The sequence below is a fragment of the Chlorocebus sabaeus genome, chromosome 16, assembly GCF_047675955.1.
Source record: "Chlorocebus sabaeus isolate Y175 chromosome 16, mChlSab1.0.hap1, whole genome shotgun sequence".
Taxonomy (NCBI): Eukaryota; Metazoa; Chordata; class Mammalia; order Primates; family Cercopithecidae; genus Chlorocebus; species Chlorocebus sabaeus.
The window spans coordinates 19823673-19850733 of NC_132919.1; the positions used below are offsets into that span (position 1 = coordinate 19823673).

Sequence of the window (27061 nt, forward strand, 5' to 3'; positions counted from 1 at the left end):
GAGGAGTGGAGGAGGCCAGAGCACAGCAGGAAGCCCACTTGGCTCACAGTCTCCATGCTTGCTGTGTAGAGGGAATAACTTGATTGCACACATAGTGATAGGTGTGGGGTTTTTGAAAAATTGTGGTAAAAGACACATAATATAAAATTTACTGTATCAACCATTTTAAAGTGTACTAGGTAAGCCTTTGGTAGATAATATTTGTGTCTTCTCTCTGTTCCACTAGCCTTAAAGTTTCCTTTTGTGTGGAGACACCATTCTTTTTGGTTTTCTTTGAGAGAGAGTTGCTGTCACACAGGCAAGAGTGCAGTGGCATTATCATAGCTCACTGCAGCCTCAAACTTCTGGCCTCAAATGATCCTCCTGCCTCAGCCTTCAAGTGGCTGGGACTAGAGGTACATGTCACCATGCCTGGCTAATTAAAAAAATTTTTGGGGGGGCTAGAGACAGGGTCTCACTAAGTTGCCCAGGCTGGTCTTAAACTCCTGGCCTCAAGCAATCCTCCTGTCTTGGCCTCCCAAAGCACTGGGATTACAGTCATGAGCCATCATGCCTGGCCAAGAAACCATTCTTTTAGTTGACAAGATACATACTGAACTTGAGACCACAATAGCTTATTGCTCTGAAATTAATACCTCATTGACAGCCTTCCCTACTTAGCCTCCACCAGGCACCTGTCTGCTTGGATGATTCTGTTTACTGTTATTACAGCAAAGGATCACAGTGACAATTACTTGCTTCCAGCAATCCCCAGCAATTGCTTGTCAACATTGAGGTCATTGGAAGCTGCAGAAACCGAAGATTAATGTGCTGTTCTTGTTGTTCTCTTGGATGTAAATACTATTTTTCTCTGCTATTTAGAGCTGACTAGCCTCAGTCCTAACTTTACTGCCCCTAAATGGTGGCTGTGAGCTGTAGACAGATTATTTTCTTCTGTGACTATTCACAGGTCATGGGCGGCAACTGTGGGCTCATCCTGGTCCCTCGTCTGCTCTGTAGCTTTGAACAAGGTACTTAGTTCTCTGAGCTCCAGTTTGACAATCTTGAAAAATTTCTCCTCTTCCACGCTTTTATAGTCCTTTAAGATATATCATCTGGCTAGACATGGTGGTGCACTCTCCTGTAGTCCCAGCTACTTGGGAGGCTGAGGCAGAGGATCACTAGGAGGTCAAGTCCAAATCCAGCCTGGGCAACACAGCAAGACGCTGTCTCTAGAAGAGAAAAAGAAAAATAAATATCATCTGGAGGATTCAGTTCATTTCATTAACTGTTTTGACTCAGACTAATATGACAGCAGAAAAGAGCCTTGAAAGGGTGATTTCTACTTTTTTAGCAAACCAGGCCCTATGGCTAGAATGGCCTTTTCTCTTGTAAAGTAGTTCTTCTTGGTTCCCAGCTTCTTCTTTACTGCTGCCTGTGATCTGATCATCACATGAGGCATTTTTCTGCCACTCTGTCTCAGATGTCTGTCAATTAAAAGATATTAGCTGGGGACAGGGCTGGCTTTGCTGGCACTTGCACAAGGCCATTAGAAGGGCACGTGCTTGGTGTAATGCTCTGGTGACATCATCTTGAAATCCACAGTAGTTTTTGAACAGGAGGTTGATTTGGCATTAGATGCTATAAATGATGTAGTGGTCCTGCCTGTAGAATCCACATCCCTATTGCATTTTTATTACTTCAGAAACGATATATATGTTTGTAGTTGAGGATAAAATGAGAACAGTAATTGTATTTGAGAATGAAGCATGATGGCAGTCAAGAGCTGCTTCTTCAGGAATGGGTGATTATGTGGTTGTTCCCACAGATATTCTAAAAGGAAGGACTGAGACCCTGAAGCCAGACCCCCACCTCCGCAAGAGTCCCTCACTGGAGTCACTGAGCAGACCCCCGTCTCTGGGCTTTGGGGACACAAGACTGCTGAGTGCTTCCACCAGGGCATGGAAACCACAAAGCAAACTCAGGTATCGTGTTTCAAACAATAAGAAATCAGAAAAACATTGGGCTAATCACCTTTTATGCTTCCTTCTGTTTTGTCCCCATGGCCAATTTACTTCTACAAATATTTCCTGCATGAAAATGACTAAGATACTGTGCCTGCTCTTGGCAAGCCTAAAAGGAGGACAGTGGATAATAGTAGTGTGCAAAATGGAATTAAGGGCTGTAAAAAACACTACTGCATAAGCAAAGTCTTGAGAGATTGTTAGTTGGATCAAGAAGTCTAGAGAGAAGTGGCGCTTCTACCAAGGGCTCTAAAGGTACCATTACAAGCACGCTGTGGAATAGTGTTCAGGGAATGTGGGTGGTGTCATGTGTCTGGACTAGACTGTGGGCTTCCTGAGGGCAGGGACCCTGCCGTACATATGCATAACAAGCTCTTTGTCAGTATTTGTTGGGTGGATGGATAGGTGACTAGGACATTCCAGCTGGAAGGCATATAGTAAGTAGTCTTCATTGCTAAGGAAGAGGTTTGTGTGTTATTTTGGTAAAGCACTGGGGTACCACCAAGTTTGTGGGATTTTGTTTTGGATTTTGAGGTTGTACAGTGAGATTGGACCTGCATTTTAAGGAGGATTCATCCCAAAACAGTGGCATCTAAGGATTGGAGAGGCATTTTGAAATCAGTGTTTAAGAAGGACTTTCACAGGGATGTGAAGGAGGAGTTGGCAGAGGGAGAGGACGGCAAGACCAGGAGGGTGGTCACTAAGAGCTGGTCTTTGTTCCCACACCTCTGTCACCTCCTCCCTTTCCAGTGCCCCTGGTCACCAAGGCCACAGCAAACCTCTTTCAGCTGCTTCCTCTCTCCCAAGTGTCTTCCCTGCTTCTCTGTGTTGGTTAATTTTCTGAAGCACTGAGCACATCCTGCCGCAAACCTTGCAGAAATCTCACATGACTCTGTCATCCGCACTCCTCATCCTGGTCTTCTAGGTGCCTCACAACTTAGCACCACCCCACCCACCTGCCAGAATGGCCCCATCCGTCCCTCCACCTGAGCCTGTTTTAGTTTCTGCCTTTGTAATATAACATGACCATTTCTTATTGCAAGTCTTTATGTATAAGATTCAAGCCTGAATCATTTTTCTTTTCTCCTTTCGTACCCTAAATACTGCTTCTCCTTCAAGGTCAAACCTTTCATGAAGTTGTACCTAACACCTGGCACATCCACATATCCCTTCTCCGACTTTGGCATCTTACACTTTTTTGGGTGTTTCATTTTTGTACTGCTCTGTAGTGTGGAACACTGTTGCACAGTACATGCCATTGTCTCCATTTATGCTATAATTTAGTGGACAGTAAATGTTCAACTTACATTTTGGTATCTCTTCCAGCCCCTTGCGTTGTGCAACACACATAGTATTTCACTTAGTAAAACTTACGAATGAGTAGATGGATTAATATACAAAATTGGCTAGTTTAGGAGTAATAGCTTTTTAATAAATATAATCACAAATATGGGTATTATAGAAGGATTTATAAAAGTCTGAATAAATTCAGGTCTTGTTACACCTTTGAGTATAGCATATATTTGGACCCAAATAGATGAAGCCATGTGTTTCATAGGTTTAATGTAAAGCCCCAGATACTACATACTGTCCTGTTTATGTGCAAGAGATTTAAACAATCAAAAGAGCTTTTAAGGACCAGAATTAGTGCTCTTCTGAAATTGCCCTTTTCTTCATACCAGAAATGCATACAAAAAGGCTTTGTGTATATGAATATGCTACTGATATTTTACCTTTCTTAATGAAAAGTTAAATTAGTAAAATTCTTATTTCAATTTTACATTTATGTTATTGGGATAAACAATGGCAGGATATCTGGTGTTTTTAATATGCCCTTCCAATGTACGTTTACAATTTATTTTGTTTTATTTTTTGGAGATGGGGTCTTGCTTTGTTGCCCGGGCTATAGTGAAGTGGAACGGTCATAGTGCACTACAACCCTGAACTCCTGGCCTCAAGCAATCCTTCCTCCTCAGCCTCCTGAGAAGATGGGATTACAAGGACTCACCACCATGCCCAGCTAATTTTTTTATTCTTTATTTTTTTAAAGATGGGGTCTTGTTATGTTGCCCAGGCTGGTCTTGAACTCCTGGGCTAAAGAGATCTTCCTGCCTTGGCTCCTGAAGTTCTGGGATTATAGATGTGAGCCACTGCACCCAGCCAGTCTACCTTTTTCATGTTATGTAGATACTGGTTTAGTCATGTAGGGTGTGTTTTGTTTACGTATCTTTAATTCAAATGATACTGTACTTAAGTAAACAAATGAAAGACTAGATGGATGAGCAACAGATGGATTTTAAAACAAAATGTAACAAAACTCTCCCCAGATTTATGATGGTCAGGAAGCACAATTTAATTTTTATTTTTTTCTGTGAGATATCATAAAATAGTAATGTGACTAATTTCTTTAGAGTCTTGCTGGATAAACTAGACTTTTACTTTTCTAAAGTAGGTATTTATTTCTTGTGTATTTGAGGATTCTAAGTATTAACATCTTCTCCTTACCATGTGCTCTTCTTTCTAACCAGTGTGGAAAGAAAAGACCCTCTGGCGGCCTTGGCCCGGGAATATGGTGGTTCCAAGCGCAATGCTCTACTGAAATGGTGCCAGAAGAAGACACAAGGCTATGCGGTAAGGGACAACGTCAGCCAACTTCCAGCTGGCCCTGGGCAGTAGTAGTCCTGTGCCAGTACATGTTCTATGTGTGCCTATGCTTGGTGGGCCAATATGCATGTAATTATCATCTTTCTATTCTCCTAGGCAGGGCTGCCAGGGAGCATTTGATATTTGTGCACTGCCCAAAGGCACCCTGACAGAGGCAAATGCAACTGGAAAACAATCTGCACTCCACCCACCAAATGTATGGCTACATGCAGAGCTGCATCTCCCGAGGGAAGGGGACCTTTTCCTTTGGTCAGAGTGTTACTGACCACAGGTTCTTGGGCTCTCAATGCGATGGAAATTGCTATGAGGCCAAAAGAGTTTTCCCAACAAGGCTTTATTGGAGCTTATGCCCTTATCCCTCAGGCATGAAGGAGGAAGCACAGGAGAGGGAGGATTCTCTGGCTGAGTCCTTGAAATGAGCTGGTAGGGATTTTTTTTATTAAGCAAAGTGCAGGAATTGATATTAAGGTAGAGAATGTGGACGGGGCTGGGTAGAGCATGTGAGAGGTTGGGGATGTGGGTCAGTTTATCTGCTGGCAATGGTTGTCTTGAGTAATGGGCCACCTAGTGTTCTGGTCGGTGGCAGCAAGGCTATACTCAGTTGTTTAGCATTCCTCCCTGAGGTGGAACATTCGCAACTTTGATTGGATATGTTGGATTTCCTAGAGCCAGTTTCTGGAATTATTTAAGTAAAAGAATTAAACATTCTTTTATTCTTTTAAACATTATGAGAGTGCCGAAAAACACTATGGCTCTTTTATTTGCATGACTGTTAGCAGGTATGTCAGTGAAGTAGTGGTGTGGGTTTTGTGATCAGTGGGAATGCATGAAACAGTGCTGTAGTGGGGATGAGCTTGAAGCCAACCCCCGTCCTTGCTGTCTCAGAAGCAGACACGAGCTCCCCCAGCAGTGATGCCTCCACCCAAGAAGACCGTTTTTGCTGAATTACCCTCCCAAAGAAGAGTGCACTGCCTAATTCACATAAAGGTCCTATGTAGCTGGACCTCCTGATGTAAGTTTCAGTTTTTTTCTTGTGAAATACACGAAGATACAATGCACAAAATATAAATCATAGTTTCTTGAACTGTGAGGAAGTGAAAAGTCATGCAGTCACCACTCCCATCCAGAAGAGGAGCATCACCAGCTCCCACAGACCCTTCCTATGACTTTCACATCATAACCCTCAGTACTCCCTAAGATAACCATTGTCCTCAATTCTCCTTCCAGATTTTTACAAAAGTATGCATCCCTAAATACTATGTTAGTATTGCTTGCATTTGAATTTTATTACAAATGGAATAAAAAAAAGCTATGTAATATATGCATCTGGCTTTTTTTACACAGTATTGAGTCAGTGAGATGTATCCTCATTGTTGCATATAGCTGTAATTTGTTCATTTTCTTCACTATTTAGTAACCCATTGTAGGATTATACCATTATTTATCCATTCTATTTTTGATGGACAGTTGAATCATTTCCAGTTTGGAGCTATTAAGAATAGTGCTGTTATGTTCTTGTGCGTATTTCCTGAAACACATACGTGCTCATTCCTGCTGGATACATATTTAAGAATGGAATTCCTGGGCCACAGGGTATACATACAATGTAGTGGATAGTGCCAAATAGATGACTGAAGTAATTGTACAATTTATATCCCTCCAGCAGTTTATGAGAGGTTTATTTCTGTGCATTCTCATCAACACTTAGTATTGTCAGTCTTTTTACTCAGGGTCATGTGGGTAATGTGTAGTACTATCTCACTGCGGTTTTGATTTGCATTATCCTGTTGGCTGGGGCGGCTGAGCACCTTTTCTTACGCAAATAGATACCCTCTTTAAAACTAGCAATTCCTATTGCATTCTTACTATATTTTGCTAAAACTTCTGAAGATTCCAGCACCATAATACTCCCTTGCCAGGCTGAAGCTTTTTGGGGAGGTGGGGACAGAAAATGAAAGAAGCTAGCAAGAAAAACTCAGCCTCAGCCAAGATCCAGCCCAGATATTAAATTAGCAGGGCTGGGAGTCTCTGTCGTGTCAGCAGTCAAATGTCTTAAAACCAGAATCTACCCAGAGTATATGTATCTTGTATCTTTGCCATTACCTTCTTTTCACTTTATGTTAAAAAAGAAAAAGAATCCCAGCACTTTGAGAGGCTGAGGTGGGAGGATTGTTTGCTTCCAGGAGTTTGAGGCTGCAGTGAGCTGAGATAGCGCCACTACACTGCAGTGTGGGTCCAAAAAAAAAGAAAAATCTGTCACGCTACTGTCCAATAATAGAGCCTCCCAAAGTATAAACTTGCATCAGACCCTTGCTTATTCTTCCTGCTACCCTGTCCACTCTGCCTCTGCCCTGTTTCAAGGCTGGACTATGCCATGAAGGAAGGCCCCTCGGTTACAGCCTCCCCCAGCCGGTCAACCACGCTGCTGAGGACACGGGAAAGAATAAGAAACCAGAGGGAGGTGGTTTCCTGCAGGAGGTTTAGCGTAAAGAAAATAGGAATGGTAATGGAAAATTGAAGAAAACATTTAAAAGGAGCCGTCATTCAAGAATGACACTACTGATGCTGCCTGTGCTATCTCCCACCTGACAGAAATGGACCGAGGCAGCTGCCAGAGTGGATATGAAAAGACAATTCACATTTTCAGAAGGAGTGGCCTTCTATGATGTAACCTTGTTACAATGCAGGGAAGAGACAGACAATAAGATGTTTCCAGTCAGGATCACAAGAACAGTATTTCCTGCTGGAGTGATTTTTTTTTGTTTTTGTGAATATCTTGGATTAGTTTTCAAAACATTTTATGTTTGATGAAACCCCAAACTCATTTTGCCTGAAGAGTACTTTTCATTCATTATTAAATCTCTGTAAAATTAGAAATATGAACATGTGTCTGCTTTATTTACCCTTCACAAAATATGTCTAGACCTGTTTGTCTGAGACGCTTCATAGTCTTATTCTCTCAGAATTAGGAAGCCAAAAATAACTGGTGAAAACTTTTTGAAAACCAGGAACCATGTGTACTTGACTTAAAATAACTTTCTTTTTATTTCATCAAAGTATAGTGTGAAAGGTTATGTTATATCCCATATATATATATATAAAATTTTATTTCAACTTTCGTGTAGATTCAGGGGGTGAGTGGGCAGGTTTGTTACAAGGGTACATTGCGCGATGCTGAGGCTTGAGTTACGGGTCCTGTCACCCAGGTAGTAAGCATAGTACGCTGTAGGTTGGTTTTCAACCCAGGCCTTCTTCCCTTCCTCCCCTGTCTAGTAGTCCCTAGTATCTGTTGTTGCCATCCATGTGGCTTTTTTTGTTTTTGAGATGGAATTTTTTTTTTTTTTTTTTTTTTTTTTTTTTTTTTTTTTTTGAGACAGAGTCTCACTCTGTCACATAGGCTGGAGTGCAGTGGCATAATCTCAGCTCACTGCAACCTCCACCTCCCATGTTCTAGCAATTCTCCTGCCTTAGCCTCCCAAGTAGCTGGGACTACAGGCACACCCCACCATGCCTGCCTAATTTTTGCATTTTAGTAGAGACAGGGTTTTGCCATGTTGGCCAGGCTGGTCTCAAACTCCTGACCCCAGGTGATCTGCCCACCTCGGCTTCCCAAAGTGCTGGGACTACAGGTGTGAGCCACTGCACCTGGCCCTTTATGTCCATATGTACTCAATGTTTAGCTCCCACTTATAAGTGAGATGTGGTATTTGGTTTTCTGTTCCTGCATTAGTTTGCTTAGGATAATGACCTCCAGCTGCATCCTTGTTTATTCTTTTTATGGACATGATTTTTGTTCTTTTTTATGGCTGTGTAATATTCCATGGTGTATATTTACCACATTTTCTTTAACCCACTATTGATGGCTACTTAGGTTGATTTTTTTTTTTTTTCTACTGTGAAAAGTGCTGCAATGAACATATGAGTGGTAGAACGATTTATTTTTCTTTGGGTAAATACCTAGTCATGGGATTGCTGGGTCACATGTTAGTTCTATTTTTAGTACTTTGAGAAATCTCCAAATTGCTTTCCACAGGGGCTGAACTAATTTTATTCCCACCAGCAGTGTATAAGCTTTTCTTTTTCTCTGTGGCCTCACTACCATCTGCTATTTTTTGACTTTTTAATAATAGCTACCTGACTAGTGTTAGATGGTATCTCATTGTGGTTTTGATTTGTATTTCTTTGAAGATTAGGGATGATGAGCATTTTTGCATGTTTATTGAATGTTTATATGTCTTCTTTTGAGAGGTGACTGTTCATGTCCTTTGCCTATTTTTTAATGGGGTTATTTGGTTTTTGCTTGTGGATTTAAGTTCTTATAGATTCTGGATATTAGATGCATAGTTTGTGAATATTTCTTCCCATTCTATAGGTTATTTGTTTACTCTGTTGATAGTTTCTTTTGCTGTGAAGGAGTTCTTTAGTTTAGTTAGATCCCACTTGTCAGTTTTTTAATTTTGTTGCGCTTGCTTTTAGCCAAAAATTATTTTGTTGCGCTTGGGTTTAGCCAAAAATTATTTGCCAAGGCCAATGTTGAAAAATCTGTTTCCTGGGTTTTCTTCTAGGATTTTTATAGTTTGAAGTCTTATATTTAAATCTGTATTCCATTTTAAGTTAATTTTTATATGTAGTGACAGGTAGAGGTCTAGTTTCTATCTTCTGCATATGGTCAGCCAATCATCCCAGCAGCATTTGCTGAATAGGGAATTCTTTTCCCATTGCTTGTTTTTGTCAAAGATCAGATGATCATAGGTTTGCAGCTTTATTTCTGGGTACTCTAAGTTGTTCCATTGGTCTATGTGTCTGTTTTTATACCAGTACCATGCTGTTTTGGTTACTGTAGCCTTAGAATATAACATGAACTCAGGCAATGCGAGTCTCCAGCTTTGATCTTCTTACTTAGGATTGTTTTGGCTATTCAGACTCTTTTTTGGTTCCATATGAATTTTAGAATAGTTTTTTCTAATTCTGTGAAAAATGATATTGGTAGTTTGATAGGAATACCATTGAATCTGTAAAGTGCTTTGGGCAGTATGGCCATTTGAATGATATGATTTTTCCAATCCATGAGCATGGAATGTTTCTCTGTTTATTTGTGTCATCGCTGGTTTCTTTCAGCCTCGTTCCATGTATTGTTCAGCTCCAGGTAATATTGTAGGTGCTGGGGATTCCACAGTGAATGAAACAGGCAAAAGTCCCTGCTCTCATGGAACTTACATCCTCATGGGTTCTGGCAGTTAACTGAAATAAAAGGTAACATATATACCACATTTGAAGGGGATATTGCTGTGGAGAGAAATAAAACAGGGAAGGAGGATTTGGAAGACCTAATTTTCTATTATGATGGAGAAATTTCCATTTGTAATGTGATTTCCAGTAAGAATTCTGAAGGGACAGAAAGCCGGGAGGGTAGGTGTGACAGGAAGAATTCTAAAACTAACCCCCATGACTCTCCCTGTGCAGGAGGCTGAAGACAGAGACTTACTTGAGCCCAGAAGTAAGTTCAAGGCCTCAGTGAGCTATGATTGCACCACTGCGCTCCAGCCTGGGCAACAGAGACCCTGTCTCTGGAAAAAAAAAGTGTGCCATGATGATGAATGTCACTTACCATGCATTTTTATGCTTATGCTAAATAGTTGTGAAATAGTGCCAAATTTTTGTAAAGTAAGTTTCTAGAAGTAAATTTGCTTTTGCAAAAGGGTGTGTTACACTTTCCATTTTAATATGTATTCTCAATTGCCTTCCTGTAAGGTTATTTAGTTTATTTAGCTTATACTTCTCTATACAGTGTACAAGATTATACATTCCCAATACTGGATACACCTATTCTTTTGATCTTTTTCAGTCTAAGAGGAAAAAATGGCATTTCTTTAAATTTTTCATTGCAGATGAAGGTGAAGCACTTTTTATCAACTTGTTAGTCATTTGTATCTTTCTTCTGCGAATTACTAGTACAGTTGGTTTGCTTGCTTTTCTATTTGTGTGTGCATCTTTTTTCCTCAAAATTTGTGATAGCTCTTTTTGGTTTTCTTTTGGTTTTTATTTTTATCAAAGCTCTGCATGCCCATAATCAGGTATGCAGAGATCCTGATGAGCAAAGCAGTCAGTCCGGCCTGAGAGCTCTGCATCCTGCTCCCCAGAGTCAAGCATTTTCAAGTCGCCTTGTTGATTTTTTTGTTTTTGGCATTTACCTCTACATTGCTAAATAACACGTTTATCAACTGCTATTGCTAGTTTTTCATTTTAGATTTTGTATTTTGATCTCCAACAGTGAAACATGAGAATTTATTCTTTTTCACCACCCCGCCCCCCCTCCATGCTTCCTGTCTTTGCATTCTCTCATTGTGATTGTGCGTATCTGGAGTTCACATTAAGATGCAGTGAGTGTCATTCATAGATTAGCCATGTAGTAGTATACACTGCTGTGGCTTTTTCTTTTACACAACCTGTTACTTGCCCTACACTGAAAATCATCTTGTTTTTGTCTGTTTACTTAGTTTTCTATGTAAATGACACTCATTCAACCCCAACTCTTTGTGAGATATCCCCACACATCACAGGGGTCAGGGATCGCAGCAGGGTCATCCTGAGGAGATCTCTCTGGAGCCTCTGACCTCTTCCATCATGGCCGCCCTCTATGCCTCGTGCACAGATTCCCTGTTAGTTCTTTGCCTCTCTCTTTTTTGATCTTCTGTATCCTACATCCTATTTTTTTTCCCCCTTCAGTATCTGCCTGAGAATGGGTTCATAGAAGGTAAAATTTTATGACGTCGCATCTTTGTTTTACCCTGATGCTTGATGGTTTCCTTGGGTATAAAATTTTAGGTCAGAAACTATTTTCCTTCATAATTTTGTGGGCATTGCTCCATTGTCTTCTATTTGCCAGTGTTGCATCAGGAACAAAATGATTACAGTCCTTTGTGATTTTTTTCCTCTCCAAAAGCTCATCGGAGGTTCCGGTTGTCCCCAGGATTCTAACATTTCAGGGTGATGTGCCTTGCTTTATAGTTTAAGTTTTGTCTTTTCTATCATGCTAGGCACTCACTGCACCCTTTCAGTATGCTAATTCATAACTTTATTTTCTGGAATTATTTCGTTGGTAATTTCTTCTACTCTGTTTTCTCTTTCTGGAAGTCCCCCTGGCCTGGCCCTCTATCATATTATTTTTTCTCCTATTTTCTATCTCTTTGCATTACAGTTTTGTTTTCTAGGAGGCTTCCCTAACTTTAATCTTCTAAATTCTATTAAATGCTTAATTTCTGCATTTTTTTGCTTTTGCATCATTTCAATTATTTTTTAATTGTGAAATAAACATAACATAAAATTTACCATCTTAACTATTTTTAAATGTACAGTTCAGTATCATTGAGTATATTCACATTATTGTGTAACCAATCTCTAGAACGTTTTCATTTTGCAAAACCTATATTCTCTACCCATTAAACACTAGTCTGACATTTCCCTCTTCCCCCAGTTTCTGGCAGCGGCCATTCTACTTTGTATCACTATGAATTTGACCCCTCTAGGTACCCTATATAAGTGGAATCATACAGTATTTGTCCTTTTGTGTCTGGCATATTTCACTTAGCATGATGTCCTCAAGGTTCATCCATGTTACAGCATGTGTCAAAATTTCCTTCCTTTTTAAGACTGAATAAAATTCCATTGATTATATTTGCTATCATATTTTTAACTTCTAGGATTTCTTTTTTGTTCCCTGAAATTTTTTATACCATCCTGTTCTTGTTTCATAGATATAATGTTACATATGAATTTCACTGAGGATTGTAGGTTGATTTTATCACGAAATCTCTCTACGCAGATTGTTTCCTACAGTCCTTTTGTTCTGTTGGTATCTTTAGGTCTCTGTCTTTATGCTTGAGGTTTGACTGCTCATACTGTTCATACTGAGGTTTGACTGCTTTAGGTGGAGGCTCTGCAAAGCTGACCCCTGCCCAGGCCTATGTATGAGGCCTGCGACTATGGTCTTCATAGTAGAGAGCTGTTCCTGTGGCATGTCCATGACGAACTCCTGATGTCAGTGTCTTTAGGTCCTTCCTCTTGGGCACATCCATTCTCCAGAGAAAGGCCTTCTGGTCTCCTGCTGGAGGGCATCAACCTGGCAACCAGGATTGTGGAACCTAATCAGAAAAGAGGCCTGGGGGCCAGGGACAGTGGCTCACCCCTGTAGTCTCAGCACTTTGGGAGGCTGAGGTGGGTGGATTGCTTGAGGCCAGGAGTTCAAGACCAGGCTGGCCAACATGGCAAAACTTCATCTCTGCTGAAAACATTAGCGGGGCGTGGTGGTGCACACCTGTAGTCCCAACTGCTCGGGAGGCTGAGGCATAAGAATCTCTTGAACCTGAGAGGTGGAGGTTGCAGTAAGCCGAGATCGCGCCACTGCACTCCAGTCTGGGTGACACAGCGAGACTCTGTCAAAAAAAAAAAAAAAAAAAGAGAAGAGGCCTGGGGGTGGAGAGTGACTACCTCAGCCCTCACCATGTAAATTCACTTAATTCCCTTGTTTTCACTGCATTACTCATGCCTCAACTGCTCACTGTCCTCTGGGTGTGCACAGAAGAGACAGCATTTGGAGCTCTGGCTGCTCTGTAAACAGATCTCCAACCCAATCTTCCTGTTTTTAACCACCTTCATCCCCCCACCTGAAGCACCTCTTGACATCAACTTCCTGTGTCTTTGAGGGATTTTCCACCATAAATCAGGTTGGGTCTTTGCCCTTCCCCACTGCTGGCTTGGGATTTAGTTTACTTAGGTCTGTCATGTTAGTTATCTCTTGTCCATTGGACTTTTCAGCTGCCAACGTTTTGTCTTTTTGTTTTCTTTCATGTTCCCTTTTTCCTTGTCAGTTAATGCCTTTGAGGGGGAAATTCCTTTCTGTGGTTTTCTGGGGCTTCACGAGGGAATGAGATTGTGAGTGCGTGAGATTGTGAGTGCGTGGGAGATTGTGAGTGCATGCGTTTCATTGCCATCTGCCTGGAGGCCTTAGAGAGCTTTATTCCTTTCTCCTTAAGGATATTAACAGAGGTTCCAGGTACCCTTTACATGTAGACTATATTATATACAACTACACATACCCTTTTGTTCCTTCTAGAGTGCATTTGTGTTTATTAGGTCGAGTTTTATTTTTCCGCAGATGGCTGGCTGTTTATTTTAACATCACTTATTTAATCATCTCTCTCAAACTACCTGATAGACCCAGGTATGAATGGGAACTGAGTGGTGTCTGGACTTGCTGTTCCCTTCTGTGGCTCTGTGGTCTGGCCTCTGCCGCAGGTTACTGCCAAGCAGAGAAATGAGAACATGACCTGAATGTGGCACAGCGCCCTGGGTCCCAGGCAGAGTCCCGTGTCGGCCAGCGCTGTGGCATGCGTTGCTGTGATGATTTTAATGACCTGGCATTTTTCATTATTTGATTTATGTTTATTGGTTTTCTAGGTAAACTATTACAAATAACGATAGTTTTGTTTCTTTTTTCTTTTTTTTTTTGTTGTTGTTGTTGAGAGGTGGTCTCACTCTGTCGCCCAGGCTGGAGTGCAGTGGTGCGATCTTGGCTCACTGCAGACTCTGCCTCCTAGGTTCAAGTGATTCTCCTGCCTCGGCCTCCCGGGTAGCTGGGATTACAGGGGAGTGCCACCACACCCAGCTAATTTTTTGTATTTTTAGTAGAGATGGGGTTTCACCATGTTAGCCAGGATGGTCTTGATCTCCTGACCTTGTGACCCACCTGCCTTGGCCTCCCAAAGTGCTAGGATTACACGCATGAGCTACTGTGCCTGGCCTTGTTTCTTCTTTCTAATATTTATACCTCATGTACTTTTTTTGGTTTATTGCATTCATGAAAGTCCAGGTCACTGTTGAATAATGCTATTGATGGTGGATATTCTTGTTTTATTTTCTGTTAGTAATATCTCACCCAAATAAGATTTAACAATATTATTAAATAATTTAATAATAATTTAATAATCACCTAAATAAGATTTTTGTATTGTTTTGTGATTATCAACTAAAGGAAGCTTGCATCTGTTTTGAACTTACTGAGGGATGTTTTAAATCCAGAAATAGATACGAATTATATCAAATTCCTTTTTAGCATTTAATGAGCTATCCATATGGTTTCTTCTGTTTTGACCCATTTATATAATTAGTAACATAAATACGTTTACTAGTAGGGAAACATTTGTACATATCTGGGGGCAAAATTCCAACTTGGTCACGGTATGTTATTCTTGGAGGAAACTCTACTTGATTATGGTTATTCTTTAACGTGAAACATGTGATTTTTTATACTCTATTATTGATGAAGAGACATTTGGCTTGTTGCTTGCTTTGGTGTAAATGAAGTTTTGTGTCAATAAGGCCTGTTTTTGTTTTCATTATGATGTTAGTGAGCTCTAAAACCCTGTATCATCTGTAAACAGTAAAAAGTGCAATAGGTATTTATTTTACCACCTTCTGTAGTAGGATTAGTGACATAATTAATTCTAAGCCGATTAGTGACATAATTAATTCTTAGCCAAAGAGAATGTTTTATACTCTAGGTGCAAAACTCTGTCCAATCTGACAAATGAAAACCTGAAAACCCCAAAATGTTGTTGGGTAGAAGTTGGGAAACCTTTCATTTAAGCTTCAGACAATTTTTGTGAAAAGTATAAAAGTGAAGACTTACATTTTCCCTGGAACTGATGCTCTTTTGTTCGGTGAAAGTCCTCTGAAAGGACCTGTTAGTTGCATAGAGGTAAGGCTAGGCCGTCACATGTCTCAGGGCTCAAGGCCTGAGCAGCCCAAGGCCCATCAGTGGTCGCAGTTACCTCAATGGAAGCTCAAGTGTCCCCTGTCCTCATGTGGCCACTTGATCTGCTGGATTCTGAGTCAAGTATGTTGAAATCTCTTACTCTGACTGTGGTTTGTGTCAAAAGCTTTGATTGCTGAGAGATTATGTTCCAGATATTTTGAACCATACATAAAGGTTCCTTGCTCTATCTTCTTGGTGGTTTTTACCTTTTACTTCAGTTAATGCTTTTGATCTAGAAGCTTACATTTTATATACCAATATTGCTATTCCATTTATGTTTTCTGTGCATTTTATGTTTTGCATTTATGTTATTTGCACAATATATCTTTATACTTTCTCTCTTTTCTTCTTTTTTTTTTTCCCCCAGAGATGGAGTCTTGCTCTGTTGCCCAGGCTGGAGTGTAGTGGCACAATCATAGGTCACTGCAGCCTCCACCTCCTGGGCTCAAGTGATCTTCTTTTCTTAGCCTCCTAAGTAGCTGGGTCTACAGGTACATGACACCACACCTGGCTAATTCTTTTAAAAAATTTTTTAGAGGCAGGGTCTTGTTATGTTAGCCAGGCTGGTTTTGAACTCCTGGGCTCAAGAGATCCTCCCACATTAGTCTTCACAGTTAGCTGGGATTACAAGTGTGGAGCCACTTTGCCCAGCTCCTTTATTTTCAGCCTCTCTTAGTTGCTTGTTTCAGGGTTATGTCTCATAAATAGTTTGGCTTTACATGTAATCTGAAAATTCCTTTAACAGGGCAGCTTAGCCTGTTCACATTTTCTTGTGGCTCTATGTGTTTTACCTCCTTCCTCTATCTCACTTTAAATTTAGTAGACTTCTCTTGCTGGCTTCCTTCTTACTAATTCCCAGGCACCTAGCAGTGTGGTAAGGTGTATGAGTTGAAGAGGTGGGAAAACCCTGGACTGAGACTCTGAGGGGTCATCACAGTGGAATAATCATAAAGTTTAAAGCTAGAGTCTGTTTTTATTAAACTGAAGCAGAATCATAGGTCTTTTCCAATCCAACACATTTTTAAAAATGTAGAGCTACAGAGCCAGCTGCATTAGTGAGAAACAGCCCCATCGGCCCCTTTGGGGTCAAAAGTCAGAATTGGAGGCAGGGCCTAGGCCCAGGTGCTCTTGCCAGGGCTGCTCTCTGGGGTAGAATGGACGAAGAGCAGTGGGCAAGGGCCGAGTCCACTGGCCCTGTCACCAGGGGAGCTTCCCAAAGTCAGGGCCATACCTGGGAGCAAAAAGGACTCCAAAGACCTGCAGCAGATCTGGAGCACTGTGAGCTGGAGGAGTCGGGCTCAGATAGCAGCCTACAAGTGTGAGGGTGGTGAGAAAGCAAGGTGGACAGAGAGGGAAAAGGTGGCTCTCAGGGATCCAGACCCGTGTCTCGTGGCATCTGATGCCTAGTCACCAGCACGTGTGGGGACGTGCCTGGACCTGTGGGCTGATGCTTCTGCAGCACCAGGGTGCCCCTGGACAGAAACAAGCACGTGACCAAGCAGAACTCCTTAGAAGCCGTTTAAAGGGATAACTGGAAACTCTCCGTCCTAATTGGGCAAGATTGCTTACCAATTTGCGAAGTAGGGCGTATGCTTAAAGTACTTTTTAAACTTTTTTAAAAAATGATGCTGCTAAATGAAAGTATGTGTAATTTCACAGGGAGGATCCGTTTTGCCAAATGAAGTTCACTTAGCTCCTTTTATTGGTGCTTTGGGGAAGAGGGGGCGTGGTCTGTCCCTTTAGCCTTGTTGTTCTTGATCTGGTTTTTCTTTTTTTCTTTTTTATTGTAAAATACACATAACATGAAATTTATCATTTTAACTATTTTAAGTGTACAGTTCAGGGGCATGAAGCACGTTCACATGGTTGTGCGGCCATCACTACTTTCTATTTCCAAAATGTTTTCATCATCCCAAACTGAGCTCTGTATGCTTTAAACACTGGGTAGGGGACTCCCTATTTCCCACCCTCAGCCCCTAACCACTATTCTGCTTTGTCTCTGAATTCACCCATTCTGGCCACCTCGTAGACGTGGACTCACACAGCATGTGCCCTTTAGTGAGGGGCTGATTTCACTCAGCACAACGTCCTCAGACCCATTTGTGTTGTGGCGTGTGTCAGCCACGCTGCTTCTGCATCCATCTGTCCACCTTCTCCTGTCCATAGCCCCCACCCCATCTTGGGTCAGGAGATGTGATTTTCCTTGTGTCTTCCAGAACCACAGCCAAGAGACCGCCTGCCACCATGGCTTGAAAACCCTTACCGACTCTGTAGCCAGCGAAGTTAGACCCATATTCCTGACCTGTGTGTAAAGACCGGGTTTTTTAAATGGGAGTACTTAGCTGTTTTATTTGTCCTCCCTCTTCTCAGAGGTATGGAACATAGCTCCCCTCCCCACCCTCACCACACCTACCTGAAAAACGGGAAGATTAGATCCTCCATGTCCTTAAGGAAAAAAAGAGAGTGTTTTGGTTGCCAGCAGTTTGGGCTCTAGGCTTCTGTAAGTCATCAAGGTCCATGTCGGAGAATTAGAAGCAAGAAGGTAACAGAGGCAGAGGATAGGAACAGAGGCTTAGGCGGAGGGAGAGCAGAGGCCAGCGCCCTTGGTTGTGGTGGGCTGGGGACTGAGAGGTGCAACTGGGAAGACCAGAAACTCAGCCACCATGCAGGCTAAGGGCCCACATCCTGCCTCTTCTGACCTGCCAAATCCCTACAACATGCAGGAGAAAGTCAGGGAACTAATAAGGTGAGCTTATTAATCTGGTTCAAGGTTCTTGGCTGGGCACAGTAGCTCACACCTGTAATCTCAACACTTTGGGAGGTTGACGCAGGAAGATCACTTGAAGTGGAAGTGATCCACTTCCGCTGGAAGTTTGATGCCGCAGTGAGCTATGACTGCACCACTGCATTCCAGCCTGGGTGACAGAGTGAGACCCTGTCTCTCTCTCTCTCTCTCTCTTTTTTTTTAAAGGTTCTTACCATGAGTTAGCCTTGTCTTCTGACTTTCCCAGGTTATTCGAAGGAAGCATCTGCATCAAAACTGCCAATTTACACTTTAAAAAAATTATATATAAATGTTAGATGTCTTGCCAGCTTCGGGAAGGAAAAACAGGATTTTCAAAATAAAATGTTGTAAGAATGTGTCCTCCTCCTGGGGACTGAGGGTGATTTAAGTCCCTTTGTCTTCTTTCCTCCCATGGGCCGTCTGTCCCCAGCTGAGGGCCTCCATAGGTCAAGTATGCCAGCAGCTGCTGCTGCAGCATAACACCGCCCACCACCAAAGCCATCATCTTGTCACCATTCAGAAAAAGGAGGCCTTGATTTTTGCTGCTGTTCCCTCTCCATCCCCCAGGACAGTATGTGAGTCTGTTTAGATAATCACAGTCCCAGGTGAATCTGCACTGAGCATTTTTTCCATTCTCTTACTCATGGAATGTTCATTTGGGAAAAAGAAGTAATTTCATGGCAAGACACTTATGATTTCACAGGGTAAATTCAGTCTTTCTGAGGGTAGGAGGTTAATGGGGTTGAAGATTACCTCCCTTCCCTTCCCTTCCCTTCCCCTTCCCTTCCCTTGCCCTTCCCTTTCCCTCCCCTTGGCTAACTCATGGTAAGAAGTCATATTCTTTCTTTTCTTTCTTTCTCTTTTTCTTTGATGGAGTTTCTCTCTCGTTGCCAAGGCTGGAGGGCAATGGCACAATCTCAGCTCACTGCAACCTCCGCCACCCAGGTTCAAGCGATTCTCGTGCCTCAGCCTCCCAAGTAGCTGGGATTACAGGCATGCACCACCATACCCGGGTAATTTTGTATTTTTGGTAGAGACGGGGTTTCTCCATGTTGGTCAGGCTGGTCTCGAACTCCCGATCCGCCTGCCTCGGCCTCCCAAAATGTTGGGATTACAGGTGTGAACCACTGCGCCTGGCCTTGAAGGTTGCTTTTCTTGTGTAATCCTAACTTGATCTTGGAGCAAAATTCCTGAGAATTAATTCTTCAGTTATTGCATATTATTTTCTTAGTACGGTTCTAATTCTGCTGACTAGAGTCAGAAAGGGTTTTAAAACCGTGGTGACAGGTGGTTTCCCAGCCAGAGCTGTGGTTCTGGAAGACACGAGGAAGACCACAACTCCTGAACCAGGCTGGGAGTTGGAGTATGGAGAGGAGAAGGTAGACAGATGGATGCAGATGCAGAGTGACTGACACACGCTGCAACACAGATGGGTCTGAGGATGCTGCACTGAGCGAAATCAGCCCATCACCAAAGGGCCCATACTGTGTGGTGGAGGGGCATAGTCACATGTGTGTCGTTGGGAGGCAGAGTCTGAGGTAGAAGAACCTCTTTGAGGGCAATTTGGCAGAATCCGTCAAAATGGATTCCACCTGTGTGCAGAGAGGTGCGTGGCAGGATAATTATTGCAGTAGTGTTTGTGATAACAGAAAACTGGAAACAACCTAAACGGGCTGCTGTCTGCATCCATGTGATGGACCTGCATGTATCGTCAGAGAATGAAGTAGCGAATGGTGATGGAAGCAAAGCTAGCAGTGACGAAATATTTACCACATGACTGACATTGTCTAAGTGCATCTAATCTTGACCACAATCCCATGAGTTAGGCATTTTATATCCATTTTGCAAATACGAAACTAAGGCAGCAAGAGGCTCCATGACTGCTCAGAGTCACACTGTAGTGACTGAACAGAGGGACAGAGCTGGGACTGAACTCCTGCTGTTGGGCCCAGCATCCGGTCCCTTGGTCTCTACACTGAAACTCTTCCTCCAGATGTCATGAAGGATCTAGCTCTGTATCTCTTGGTAAAGGTGCAGAACATGCCGCCATCTGCATAAAAGAGAGAAATACACATGCATGTTTGGGTAAGTGCAGGGCAGCGCTGTCCTATAGAACCTTCTGTGATGACGGGAATGTTCTAGATCTGTGCTGGTCAACCCTGTAGCCACAGGTGGCTGCTGAGCACTTAAAAGATGCCTGATGTGACTGAGTAGTGGAATTTTCATTTTATTTAATTTTAACTAATTTAAACAGCCACATGTGGCTGGTGGCTGTCGTATGGGGCAATGCAAGGTAGAATATAGACAGACGGATGTTAAAGAAAAGATAACCGGATTTTGTGGTTTGCAAACCGTACTTTTAAAAAAGCTTCTGCAGATACATCATTGGAAAAACGGGTTTCATAACTGTTTATTTCAGAACCACTAATTTAATCTAGCCACTTCATTTGAGAGACGAGGACACTTAAGGCAGAAAAGTCGAGTCACCTTCCTGAAATCACATTCAGCTGCTTTAGTGCGAGGAGGGAGGAGCTGGTCACAGTTTGTTTTGGTTTGTTCCTCTTTAGAGCAATGGACATTCTGGTTTGCCAGGGGCTTCATTCAATCTGATGTCAGCTCAGTTCTTAGCGTGGCCGGTAGGTTCCTGGAAATGGCAGCTTTGGGTGAAACCACGTGCCATAAGCCATGGGAACTCAACTCTGGCTCATATCAATTAGCCTATGATGAAACTGGTTTTGTCATACAGCATATCACCATTTCACTTAATGTTACAGTGTCCAAGAACCTCTCAACAACATTAAGTGAGGACTTACTATAAAAGAAAGAAAGAACCAGACTTTTGTCTCCTGGGCTCCCAGAACTCCATGAGGAGTCTTGTGGTGGCTCGCCCTTTCCTGAAGCCCCAGAGTTCATCCTGCCTCCTGCACACCCCAGGCTCAGGCTGTCCTGCCTGCCTGCACCACAGCATGGGTGAACCACGGTAGGACCACGCTTCCCTGTGGGTGTATGCCTGAGCTCCTCACGCATGGATGGCTTTGGAAACATTTGTGTGGACTCTACTCCCAGCCCCGAGGGCTGAACAGCTGGTGAGTCGTGTAGGTGGCTCATGAGAAGATTTCTCCAGCATTTCCTTGAGGGAGCTGCCGGACACAGGTAAACACTCAGCAAGGAGCAGGATGGGGCTTCAGGGGGCTGCCAGTCCATTGAGCCTGGGTGACTCCAGGAGGAGAGGAGCCAGCAGAGCTGTGCATAACCATGAACTTTTTTAGAAGCAGCAAGCAAGGAAGAAGAGAGGAATTAATGAAAATGAGGTAGCCAACTTAACAGAAAGGCAGAAGAGGAAAGGAGGGGAAGAAAATTCCAGGGAAGTGTTTCCCCAGAGGCTTGGGCATGGTTCCGGGGACAGAAGATGGCAGGGAATCATCTGAGATCCGAGCTGAGGGCACAGAGAAGACCTGCTCCCAGGACGCTGAGGAAGAACTGGGAGGCCCCTGCTGAGCCGGGGGGCTTCGCCTGCCTTCGGGCGCTGTATGAGGCTAGCGCTGCCAGTGGAGCTGCTGGTGGGCTGGAGGAAGTGGACCCAGCCAGGGGGCAGGAGGTGTCGGCCGCAGGCCTGTGCTTGCCAGGCAACCAGACCCTGTGTCACGATGCCAAAGCCAGGGAACCTCAGGAAGGAAATGCCGTGGGTGGGGACTCCTGAGTGTCCAGCGAAAATGGAGGAAGCAAGAAAGACAGGGCCCCAGCCACTCCTGAGATGTGTATCTTCTGTGATTCTGTCTCCAGGGAGAGACTGTACAGCATCCACCTTAACATCTCTGGCACAGAGCTGTTCTCCTGCCATGGGAAGGCTCTCGCCCACCGAGGAGTAAAGGGAAGGGCGCTGCTTCCTGGACCAGCTCACCGTGGCCGCTGTCTACACTTTGCCAGTCTCAAACCCTCAGTGCCTTCAGTGTGGATACAAGAGTGAGAGGAACGTTTAAAAAGCGAATTATTCCAAATTAATCTCTAAATTTAATGCAGTTCCAATTAAAATCCCAACAGACTTTCTTTATTCTTGAACTTAACAAAATAATTAAAAATTCACCTGGAAGAATAAGCAAATAAGAGCCAAGAAAGTTTGGAGAAAGAGTGCTGGTGAAAGTGAGTTGCCCTGCCTGACTGGAAAGGTGCTGTGAAGCCACGGCAGAGGAGGCCCCCTTCACATGTCATTCCGCCCACCCTAGCGTTGCAGAAACGAAGACACAGTGGAAACAGCCATGAGCAGGGCCCCTGCAGCTCGTGTTTCAGAGTCGTAATGACATTGAATTGAGCAGGTTGAGGAGGTCTGCATTTTTTTAAATCTTAAAAGATAAGCAGAAGTTGTCAGATTTGATCTGGGAGATAATGAGCCATATAAAATCTAAAGTAGAAAAATGAATGATTGACTGGGTGTGTGCAGTGGCTCACACCTGTAATCTCAGCACTTTCAGAGGCCGAGGCAGGAGGATTGCTTGACCTCAGGAGTTCAAGACCAGCCTGGGTAACATAGTGAGACCCCATCTCTAAGAAAAGAGGAAAAAAAAAAAATTAGCCAGGCTTGGTGGCTTCCACCTGTAGTCCCAGCTACTCGGGAGGCTGAGGTGGGAGGATCACTTGAGCACAGGAGATTGAGGCTACAGTGAGCCCTGATCACACCACTGTACTCCATCCTGGGCAGTAGAGCCAGATCCTATCTCAGAAAAACAAACAAAAACGATTAAAGCAATAACATGAACAGGAGCAGGAATGGAAAGGTGTTCCAAGGAATCCCAGAGTTATTTGCTTGAGGGACAAAAGGTAGCTTTTCGCTGCCACAGAGATGTGACTCACCCTTTGCAGCAAATATAAAAGAAGTCATGTCAGGTATTCTGATTGTCTGTAGCTGTAGAGCAAACCACCGCGAAACACAGTGGATTACAGTAACATCTTCATTAACCTTATGAATTAAGAGTCTTTAATTTTTGCCAGTTTGAGGAGTGAAAATGATGTTTTACCATTTTTATTTTCTGGTGAGACTGAGCAACTTTTCATACATTTCAGACTATTTGTATTTCCTCTTCAGTACGTTACAGGTTCATTCTCTGCTAATTTTTACTTGAGTTATTTGTCTTTTTTTTGACATGATCTTGGCTCACCTCAACCTCTGCTTCCTGGGCTCAAGCAGTCCTCCCACCTCAGCCTCCCAAGTAGCTAGGACTACAGGTGCACGGCACCACATTTGGCTAATTTTTGTATTTTTTGGTAGAGATGAGGTTTCACCATGTTTCCCAGGCTGTTCTCAAGCTCCTGGCCTTGAGCAATCCACTTGCCTCAGCCTCTCAAACCTCTTTCTTACTGATTACAGGAGTATTAGTCATTTGCTATACATATATTGGTTTTAATTTTGTCATACAGAAACTTTTATTTAGTCAGATTTCTCAGTCCTTTCCTTTATGCTTTTGCATTTTGTGCCTTAAATGGCTTTCTTTCCCCAGGATTATAAGCCTATTCTTTTATATTTTCTTTTAATGTTGTGATTTTGGTTTTTAAGCTTAGCCATTTGGACCTCATCTCTAGGAAACAAGCAGATGGGACTAATCCCTGAGAGAAGAGAAACTCCTGCAGTGATGGCCAGCTCACCAGCTCTCTGCCTGGGAATAATATCCACCTCCCAGTGCAGGGAGCTGGCCTCTGAGTGGAGCACAGCAGCCTCACTGGTTGAGGAGGCGGTGATCAGAGAGGGCAGCTGAAGCCGCCTATTTTATGGAATGGGGCATCAGAAAGGAGGATGCTATGAAGAGAGGGGGCCCAGGAGTCTATGTGCAGGTCTCCACGAGTCCATGGCCAAACGTTGTGCTGTCTGTGTGCAGGATGAGGCCACTCGAGGTTTACCAGATAGTCTGAGATCAGAACAGAGGCACTAAAATTGGATGTGTGTGTACACTTGTCCTAGGTAAGGACCGAACACTGAATGCACAGCAGGGAAGGAGCACAGGCTGCATTTGCTGAGATTTCACATGAAATCTTATGTGTGCATTTGCTTTGTATTCTCTCTCACCAGACCTTAAAAGTATGTGTGGTGCTCCCTGGGCTCTTACTGCACATGCCGAATTCCAGTGAGGAGTGAGCTGCTTTTATCCTCTGTGATCTGTAAATTGTTACGCTTTCCCTATAGTAAAAACTCAATCTGATTCCACAGCTGTGATAATAAAGACCGACTGGGAAAACCCCAGAGAGATTCAGGGTCAAAGTGAGGCTGTTTAGATCATCATGAGCCTGAGACAGCTGGTTCCTGCAAGAATGAACGTACAGCATTTTCTAATCAGTCTCCTGCCTTTTTCCCAAGAAGCTTTGCTTTTTTTCTTTTTGACTTTTGGACTTAGTGTACACAGAGTCAGTTCATTCATAGACACCTCATGGAGGCAACTAGAGGTCCTTGGTGAAGGTAAAGAAGTACTGGGAATGCAGTCACAGAATCCAGCTGTGTCCTCACTTGAATTTAGCACAGTACACAATTCAGTGTGTGCCCTGCAGCTTCTTCCCCCAGTGATTGATGTCTTTACCAAATGTTAATAACCAAGGTAAGGCAAGTACCCAGGCAACCAAGGCAAGCGAAACATCTTCAAGAAGCAAATGCCATGGGCTGTGCGGTTTTGTTTTGCCCTGTCCTGCTGCGTTATTCATGAGTGCTGTCTCTACATTCCCCCGTCTGGAACTTTAGTACAACCTCAACACTCTGGGAAGATATTCATGGATGTGCACTAAAATTAGGATTTTTACCTTCCCGTGTGCAATTCACTATCTTCATTTTTCTCAAATGACTTTTGTTCCATTGAGGTGGACAAAATTCTGTATCTCACAGTTTTTTTTTTCCTAAACTGTCCTGGAGACCTAACCAATTTTGGAGATGGTTGGACTGTTACCCTTTTATTAAACATCTAAGACTTTCATCAAAAAGTTCCATATTCCACTCAGAAATATCTCTAAGGTATTTATATCCTAGGAAAAGTTAATTTTCTATTAGTAACTAGCATTTCCCTGGGTAAAAATAATCAGCGAGTTTCTTTCTATTTTTGCTCCACTTTTTCCTTCCTAAAAATCTTGTACATAAATTCCAAATGTTAGTGTTCAGAGTGGACACCACACTCTAGCCCCTTAAGACTATCAAGGTCCTTCCCTCCTTGTTTCCTTCCTCCTTCTCCCTGCCCTTCTGCCCTCCCTCCCTGCCCTCCTGCCCTCCCTCCCTGCCCTCCTGCCCTCCCTCCTTCCCTCTCCCCTTCCCTCCCTTTCTTCCTTCCTTCCTTTTTTTTTCTTTTTTTTTTTTTTTTGATAGGGTCTCGCTCTACCACCCAGGCGGGAGTGAAGTGATTTGATCATGGCTCACTGCAGCCCCAACCTCCCCAGGCTCAAGTGATTCTCATGCCTCAGCCTTCCCAGTAGCTGGGATTATTGGTGTGCACGATCATGCCTGGCTAATTTTTTACATTTTTTGTAGAGACAGGGTCACACCATGTTGCCCAGGCTAGTCTTGAATTCCTGGGCTCAAGCAGCTCCTGCCTCAGCCTCCCAAAGTGCTGGGATTTGTGAGTCATCACACATGACCTCCTTTTTAATTGAGGTATAACTTACATATGTGCATGGAGATGTTCACGAAGTGACCCAGGTCTAGAAGGCACAGCATTCAGCCCCCCAGAATCCTCTTCATGTTCCCCTGGTTACCAGCTTCTATTCAAGGGCATTGATGATCCTAGTCCATTTTATTCAGGGATTAATATCAAAGAAAATACCTGAAGATACAGCCTATAGAATGCCTGCTTGGCTGTTTTTCATTTTCTTCTCATTGTTCTTTTGATGAACCCCTGAGTCTCAGATAAGTGGTCTTTGGGAAAAGTCCTTACCATATTAACATCCTCAGGGTAGTCTGTCTGTCTTCTTAGTTTTGGCTGCTTCTATGAGCATTGAGGACTGTTGCCCAGCAGCTCAGCCAGATTTCACCTCCCTCTACTCTAAGGCCTGAACCAGCTCTAGTCATCCCTTCGCCAAAAATGAGACTTTTCACCTCCATCCAGGGGTAGGTCTTGGAGCGAGTTCTCAGCTTGCTCCCTGGGGTGGCCAGGACTTGCCCAGCCACCTGTGCCCAACAAACTGCTGTTTTTCTGCCTGGTACCCAGTACATTGGCCCTGCCCATGTGAGTCCCTTGCTGCCATAGCTTCCTTGACCTCTCTGGTCACTGCAGTGGGACTGGATCTTAACCCACCTAGTTGGGACCCACAGACCCTGCCTAGCTCTTGGCTGCCCAGGGCTGGATGCTTTTCTAGTCCAGGAAACCAACCCCCGAGAGACTGGTGAATGATGGCATGATCCCATCACTGCTGCCTGTCTCTTCCCTCCAACTTCCATGAACCGGCCTGCAGGTCCCAGGCTGCAAGAGCTCCTGGAGACTGTGCTAGCCCCAAGGAAGTCCTGGCTCCTAGAGGACCGACCCCCTTCCACTCCATTAGGCCATCAGCTGCCGTCCTCAGCCTTCCCTGCCTCCCCCGGGCTCTGCTGATGAGGGTGCAGCACACCGCGTAGCTCATAGCCTCTGTACGTGGTCTGTAAGGGAACAGTAATTTAAGTGACATGGCTTTTCCAGAATGAACTGAGAGCTCTGATGAAGCATAACTCAATTCATCCCTTTTCTGCAAGTCATCTTCCATCCATGTGGAAAGTGTGAATGATATCAGCTGTGCCACACTGATATTGACCCCCTCGTTCCTGAAAATACACCTTAGAGCTCACGAAAGCACACTCCAGGA

General features: G+C 43.4%; 1 protein-coding gene across 5 annotated transcripts in view; it reads left to right on the plus strand.

Annotated features, from left to right (window-relative positions):
* The window catches only part of SPECC1 (sperm antigen with calponin homology and coiled-coil domains 1), a 313389-nt gene that overhangs the window by 256909 nt on the left and 29419 nt on the right, over positions 1 to 27061 (plus strand). For all 5 annotated transcript variants that reach the window (XM_008010643.3, XM_037987818.2, XM_008010644.3 and 2 more), the window contains 2 exons: positions 1808 to 1964; positions 4532 to 4634. In XM_008010643.3, the coding sequence (XP_008008834.2) occupies positions 1808 to 1964; positions 4532 to 4634 (260 nt within the window). The remainder of the gene's footprint in view (positions 1 to 1807; positions 1965 to 4531; positions 4635 to 27061) is intronic.